The sequence below is a fragment of the Salvia splendens genome, chromosome 4, assembly GCF_004379255.2.
Source record: "Salvia splendens isolate huo1 chromosome 4, SspV2, whole genome shotgun sequence".
Taxonomy (NCBI): domain Eukaryota; kingdom Viridiplantae; phylum Streptophyta; class Magnoliopsida; order Lamiales; family Lamiaceae; genus Salvia; species Salvia splendens.
Genome location: NC_056035.1, coordinates 14,059,580 through 14,067,732, shown reverse-complemented (window position 1 = coordinate 14,067,732; position 8,153 = coordinate 14,059,580). Strand labels below are relative to the sequence as shown.

Below are 8,153 nucleotides of genomic sequence, written 5' to 3'. Positions count from 1 at the left end.
TTTTTTTTTTTAATTTTCGATAATTTTTAGTAAGAGAGAGGGAGATTGGAGAAGGAAGGAAGGAAGAATGAGTAGGTAGTCACGCTTTTGGAGAGAGAAAGAGGTGTATTGCACGTTTTTGGAGATAGAAATTTATACATCTTTTTTATTTGGTTCCAATTGTTTACGAATATTCGATCTCAATTATCTCGTTTTCTAATTATTTACATTCCGATAGTTTTAATTATAATAGATTTAAAATAAACTAAAACATTAAAATAAAAATTAGTTATAAAATTTGGGGCTATTGGAAGTGTCCACCATAGTGGCGGAAACAAATTTTTGGGCTATGGATAATAAAATTGGGGCTATGAATAAAAAACGGGCGGGGCTATTGGAGTGTCCGCCTTATAGTGGAGACTCTAATGTATTTTCATCTTTTTACTTTTGGTTTGGCAGGTGATGATAGTGACGAGAGTTTTGTATGTTTGGACCATTATTTTTAAGTATTGGGCCTTAAATATTTTGAGATGTGTTTACTACTTTGGGCCAGCTTTTTAATTTTGAGTTTGGGTCGGCAGAGTGGGTATCTTCATTGATGGCTTAGAAATTTTTGTTTTATGGGTTAACTTAATCAGTTTATGCCAGTGAATTAAGTAGTTTTCGTATGGATGCTGACCCGGGTTTAATATAAGAGAATTTAGAAATTTCCTTTAAAATGAGCAAGAGAATTAGATGATGCATTCTCATTTAGATGTTTTCTCTGGTTTTGATGAGTTGCATTTTTTTATTAGGATTTTCTTTAGCAAGCGAGTTAAGGACGGAGTGAGAATTTTCAAGTTAAGAAATTTAAGCGAACGAGGTGGGCTTTCTTTTTAAATAAGGGCTATGTCCTAAGTATGTTTTTATGAAAAATGTTGTGAGTATTTGTTATGTCGTATTTTGTTTTTATCTATAGAACATATCTGATGTGGCTTTTGTCATCTATGGATAATCGAATTCGGGTCTGACTAGGGAGTGAGTCCCTACTCAGGCTAGTGTACACCCATGGGGATCGTGAGCCGTCTTTTGGGTCAGCCGGTCTAGTGACTTGGAATGTGGCCACATTCCTTGTATCAGATATGGTAGACATCTATGGGTAAATGACTGCAGTTATGAATTTTACGATGAAAATTATTTTAGTGTCTTGGACAATTTCTAAAGTTAAAACTCCAAGGTCACTCAATGGTGGCATGATAAATACTTTTTATAAAATGTTTTCGGCATGAGTCCACTGAGTGCATCAAGTACTCAGCCCTGCATTTCTTTTTAAAAAATGAGCAAGTTGAGCGTGACGGGTGCGGTGGGTGTTGAGCAAGACCTTTGAAGAAATTTAAGTGTTTAGAATGTGTCATGTCTTCACACGTGGCATATTCCTTCTCTCAAATGCTTCCGCTGAGTAGTTGTCCTTTTGAGTTCTTGTATCGTTGAGATAATATTCATTTTTGAGTTGTTGATTGTTGAGATACTCTGATTTTATTCGAGCTATTCCCATTTGTTTCGAGCTATGGTCGAGTTGTGTTGTTTTTCCCTTTCTTCCTCGCTTCTTTAATCCTCCCCTAGTCGTGATCAACCGTGTTTCCTATCTTTAGAAAATGCGGGCGTGACAATATGCTCCTAATATGACTTGATAGTTGATATGTAAAGTTGCTACTAACTGCAGATAGCGATTATGTTCAGTTTTCCTAGAAAATGTGAGACTGTTTGGTGGCCCTTGACCAGACTCCCTTGAATTTGCAATCACACTTTGCTGCTTATAGCAAATAGTGTGAATGATTATATCAGGATGAGCATGGAATGTTTGTTTTTTTACTGCTATGCTACTTATTAGTTGCGAATGTTTTCTTCACTGTCCAAACATATCACGCTACCAAAACTTATTCAATCCCTACATCTTTTAGAGTCTTTCATCACATGGCGTGTTCTGTCCATCAATAATGTGTTTCTTACCGAAGTCTGTATTTCTTGAACGTGTACTGTCGATTATCCTAATCCATGGGAAAGCAGTCTTTATTCTTGAAATCATGCTAATTTCGTCTACCTCGTACAGTTTCATACTCTCGCCTTGTGAATTTACCATTTTAGGAACTGTTTGGTTACCCTTCTGTTTTCGTTACCAGGTTACTTGCTAGAAATAAGTGTGTTTATCTGATTTGCAGTTTATACATGATTTTTTCGTAATGTTTCAAATTTAACCCCCCTCCCTTTTACTTTTACAATCCTAGTTTTGAATAGAACGACGTTATACCTAGTTTTGAGGTGGTGTTATAATTATATTTTGAGTTAATCAAGCCTTGTTTATTCCTCGATGATCCTAAGGTTCACTTTTTATCACTACTATGTTTCGATATTCAAAATGCTATTGTCATTTTAAAGAATAGTAAAAATAAAAAAGCAATATTGACATTTTACAGAATGGTAAAATTAAATTAGACAATCATATGATGCAAATCTTGGTTCCATGTTTTCTCCATAAAATTTATGATGGATATGGATTGATCATTCTCGTTATACACCGTCTCTACGTGAGGCCACAATTTATTGGTTAATGGAGTGGAGATAATAGTAACTTTAGATCAATGAATCAATGGAAAGTCTATGATTAAAGAGAGGGTAGATAGCATTTATTCATGAGGTTGTTGGAAAGATTATCCTAACTTTATTTATTTTCATGTTAAATTGCTTTTTGTTTGACGTTACCCTGAGAAAATGACCATTTTTCTTGGCTAGGATATGCAGGAAAACGTCAGGACTCGATATTTGAAGTATTCCCTCACACCAGAATAATTTTATTCATTCTTGCAGCACTCTTGCAGATTTTTTTAATATACTTTGTACATACACAAATTTGCACGTGATTTTATTCCTCCTCCATAAGTTTATCAGTCGCTTACTTAAGAAAATATGAGGACAAGTTCAATTTGAAAATGAATAATGTAATGTTTTTTTTGTTGAATTATTTGGGCATTCATTTGTAAGGGCAGAAATGCGATTTTAAAAGAGTTTGACAAAATTATTACAAATTAAAGACTATGTACGAAAAGAAAAACCTTTGAAAAAGACTTATACTAGTTTGAATACAGACAAGTCAAATTTAAAAGGATATATTAAAAGCATCGTAAATGCTTGATTGAATTGAATTGAATTGTATTGTTACTATGTGTACTTATTATTACGATAAAAAAAATCATTACAGATGTATAGTGTGTATTAAATCGGATCTAAAAAAATGAATGATGCATGGAAATTGCTGAAAGCGGAATTTACCCTATAGTTCAGCAGACAATATTGGAAATGTTTGTAAAGACTTTCTTTTTTGGTTCTTACAAACGTATTATCTACAGTCAATGTTCACATTAATGAATAATACAAAATATAATATCTAGGTTAAAGAGAAATCAACTTATATCCAATGTAGTTGCCCAACAATTTGAATAGAATTTTGCCGACTTTTTAAATTAAACCAAGTTGCATGGACACATATACTAGTATATTTCTATCACAAACATATTAGTATTAGTACTACTATAATATATTCTATTTATCTGTCACTGCTATAGAAATGCATATTTTTTGACCAATTATGATTATATTTATAATATCTTTGTTTTTCTAAATTTTTGAAGATAGAATTAGTTATTTCGTATATATGTAAACTTTTTTTTTTGCTGAAAAGGATGATAGGAGTATATGATTTATCCATTGCTTAATGTATATGTATATGTAGGGATGTATTCATCTCCTTTTCCTATATTTTCTCCTTTTTCCTTCTTAATATCAGCCATTAGATTAGAGAAATGGACGGTCAAGATCAACATTGGGTAATTAATCCCGTGTTGCATTATTTGTCCTATTTTGTGCATTATGAGGGTACAATAGTAATCTAATAATGGCTGGAAACCGCTACGAATAATGCACCACATGATCACGAGTAATGCATATAATTGCCTATATAATGCACAATATGTGAACGGCAATGCATACGAACAAGATGTGTTGTGTTATGATGTTTGACACACGTTTCTTGTTTCCCCTAAGGGTTTAATAAGCTTAGGGGCTTGGGTATGTATGTAGACATGTATGTAATCTTCACATGGTAACGAGTAATGGATATATTTGACTATATAATGCACAATTTGTGAACTGCAATGCATACGAACAAGATGTGCTGTGTTATGATGTTTGACACACGCTTCTTGTTTCCGCTAAGGGTTTAATAAGCTTAGGGGCTAGGGTATAGTACGTACGCATTAATAACAAATTATAAAACGATACGAATAATTCACCAAATTGTCACGAGTAATGGATGTTATTAACTATATAATGCACAATATGTGAACTCCAATGCATACGAATAAGATGTACCATGTTATGATGTTTGACACACGTTTCTTGTTTCCCCTAAGGGTTTAATAAGCTTAGGGGCTAGGGTATAGTACGTAGACATTACTAAATGCACGTATGTAATCTTCAATCCGTTGATTAACCCATATACACAATACCTCTAATAATGCATAATATACTGAGATAATGACAATTAACAGCTACATAATGCACTACCTAAACCAAATAATGCACATACGTATATTCCAATAACAACAATTTGTTAGTAATGTCTACGTACTATACCCTAGCCCCTAAGCTTATTAAACCCTTAGGGGAAACAAGAAACGTGTGTCAAACATCATAACATGGTACATCTTATTCGTATGCATTGCAGTTCACATATTGTGCATTATATAGTTAATAACATCCATTACTCGTGACAATTTGGTGAATTATTCGTATCGTTTTATAATTTGTTATTAATGCGTACGTACTATACCCTAGCCCCTAAGCTTATTAAACCCTTAGGGGAAACAAGAAACGTGTGTCAAACATCATAACACAGCACATCTTGTTCGTATGCATTGCAGTTCACAAATTGTGCATTATATAGTCAATTATATCCATTACTCGTTGCCATGTGAAGATTACATACGTGTCTACGTACTATACCCTAGCCCCTAAGCTTATTAAACCCTTAGGGGAAACAAGAAACGTGTGTCCAAATATCATAACATGGTACATCTTATTCGTATGCATTGCAGTTCACATATTGTGCATTATATAGTCAATTATATGCATTACTCATGACCATGTGGTGCATTATTCGCAGATACCAAAATGTGGCAGTTACTTTTCCGTCAAATGTCAATAATAACCCTGTAATGCATACAACCACCTTCTATAATGCAACACGGAACCAGTTTTATAGAATCAATCTGATCCGTTGATGCCTTAGATCTAACGCGTAATATTAAGAAGAAAAAAAGATCTAAGATGTGAAAAGGAGAATAACGCTCCCCTGTATATGTATATGTATATGTATATGTATATGTATATGTATATGTATATGTATATGTATATGTATATGATGAATTGTAGTAAAATTTATGTTGTGATCAAGTGAGTGTTTTGGAATGATGCAACACTAATAATACAAAATGGGGATACATAAAGAAAGAAATCCAATGATTTTCCCCAGTTATGGGGTAGTAATAAAAAAGGTGCATATCCTGAATACTCTTTTGTTAAATTTGATTCTTTAAATCTAATCATGTCCCAAACATCAACTTTAAATTGTGTGTGTATTGCATTATATATACATAAACATATGCATATCTCTCTCTCTCCAGCCCACCATTCTCCCCTCCCACCTTTTTCACAATGACTGATCCCCACTCAAATCTCTATGCTCAATGGCTCTTCAAATACAACCATTTCCCCACCTCCAATCCACCCCTCCACCACCACTCCTACCTCCACAACTACGCCGCCGCCAATCACGAAACCCCTCCCCCCTCCCCTCCTCTCCTCGAGGCCCTCCCTCTCCTCTCCAGATATGAGGAGCAGCAGCAGCAGCAGCAAGAGCCCTCCTGCTCCGGCATGGATCTCGACAAGATCACCAATCCCATCCCAATCGACGATGATAATGATAATGGTGTCACCGTCGCCCTTCACATAGGCTTGCCAAACCCTAGCGCAGCTGATCTCGCCTCCATCTTGGTCTCCGCCGACAAGGACGAGGAGGAGGAGGAGGAGCCCTCCGCCACCGCCATCACCAGGCTCAACAAGGGCCAGTATTGGATCCCCACTCCCTCGCAAATTCTCATTGGCCCAACCCAGTTTTCATGCCCGGTTTGCTGCAAGACCTTCAACAGATACAACAACATGCAGGTTTTGATTTTAATTACCATATCAATTCTCACGTGCCTATCCATTCATTTCTCTTTTTTCTTTCATCAATTTCTTTAAAGCTCTCACCTTTTTCGAATTTCTTGATTGCTACTACTAGTATATTTTTTAAAATTTTTTTTGGGGGTTTTGGTTAATTTAAAAGAAGAGATTGGAAATTGAATTATATTGCATGGGTTAAGGTAGTAGGAGTAGAAGTTAGTAGAAAATAGAGTTTTTGATGTGTGATGGTGATCAGACTCCATTTATGTGATTGAACTACTCAGGCAATGTTCCTTATGCTTTTTGCTAATTACCCCTTTGAAATCTGTGCTCTGGAAAATTGGTAACTGTGTTGAACTGAAACTTCAACAGTTTCTAGGGATTCAGATTTGATCTCTCTCCCTCCTTCCACACAGTCATATCATATTCATACTCAGTCTATGTATGTTGTGAATCTCAACCCCATACCTAAACTTTGATACTACTACTACTACTACTATCATCTCAAAATTAACAAGACTAGTCTTGTTAATTACTTTGGGAATTGTTGCTAGCTACTCCTTTTTCAACAAATTAAAATATAATTACAGATGCACATGTGGGGCCACGGGTCTCAGTACCGGCGGGGGCCGGAGTCGCTGCGGGGGACGCAGCCGACGGGGATGCTGCGTCTGCCGTGCTACTGCTGCGCCCCCGGGTGCCGCAACAACATCGACCACCCGAGGGCGAAGCCGCTCAAGGATTTTCGGACCCTCCAAACGCACTACAAGAGGAAGCACGGGATAAAGCCCTTCATGTGCAGGAAATGTGGAAAGGCCTTCGCCGTCAGAGGCGATTGGCGCACTCACGAGAAGAACTGCGGCAAGCTCTGGTACTGCATTTGCGGCTCTGATTTCAAGCACAAGAGGTCCCTCAAGGACCACATCAAGGCCTTCGGCAACGGCCACGGCGCCTACGGCCTCGACGGCTTCGAAGAAGAAGACGATCCCGCCTCTGAGCTTGAGCAAGATGATGACTCTTAAAACAACCTCTAATTTTTTCCTAGGGTTTTTTTTTTTTTTTTGGTTTTGGATATGTTTGGAACTCTAATTTTTTAAGCTTATGTAATGATGTAAATCGTTGTTATCTTTTTCAGCCATGTTATAATCGCTAGCTAGCTAATGTATCTCAAAGAGAACCTTTGGAATTGGATCATGATCATGCTAGTGTTTGATTAGTCCTAGAATATTCTACCAAGCTAATTAAGTGACAATTAATTATGATAATATTTTGATTGCACACACATTTGGCTAAGTTTAGAGACAGTGGACATGGGAAACATAGCCCCATAAAGTGCGGGAAAGTATATGCATTAATTGCGGTCTAGGCAATTTGATCAGTTGTTTCAAGATACAAAAAAATCAGTAGAATTTAGGTTTTTTAATTTTCAAGAATTTGTCACTAGATCAAGAAAAAATGTTCATATATATGTGAGTCAAGGTTTCCAACATAACAACTGGATCGGATAATACTAGTGGTTGAATCTTTGTTTTAGGGTTGAGGATATGTTTATTTTATCATGAGAATCATGATCAGATAGTCATGGGGTTTCATTTCAATTCAATTCAAAAAGAGAAAGAGGGAGAGAGAGTGTGTGTGTGTGTGATGATGATGATGATGATGATGAGGTATTTCCAGGTGTTATGTCTTTCAGTTATTCTGTTTGAGAGTCTTCACTAATCCAAAAAGAATCAATAAGGAAAAGATGAAGAGAGAGATTATATATATGCCCTAGAAAAATGGCCATAATGTGGATAGGCTTTTCATTCTGCAAAACACACACCAGCTTTTGGGGTGCATATGAATATGATGCCCTTTTGATTTGGCTAGTGGGAGATATAGGTCTGGTCATGGATGGAACATATACCATTTCAGAT

General features: G+C 36.2%; 1 protein-coding gene across 1 annotated transcript; it reads left to right on the top strand.

Annotated features, from left to right (window-relative positions):
• The first annotated feature begins 5,668 nt into the window (after positions 1 to 5,668).
• LOC121801541 (zinc finger protein WIP2-like) lies at positions 5,669 to 7,423 on the top strand. Its single transcript, XM_042201046.1, has 2 exons — positions 5,669 to 6,237; positions 6,828 to 7,423. Exons 1-2 carry the CDS (start codon positions 5,728 to 5,730, stop codon positions 7,257 to 7,259), a joined length of 942 nt encoding a protein of 313 aa, XP_042056980.1. The 5' UTR covers positions 5,669 to 5,727; the 3' UTR covers positions 7,260 to 7,423.
• Positions 7,424 to 8,153: the final 730 nt, after the last annotated feature.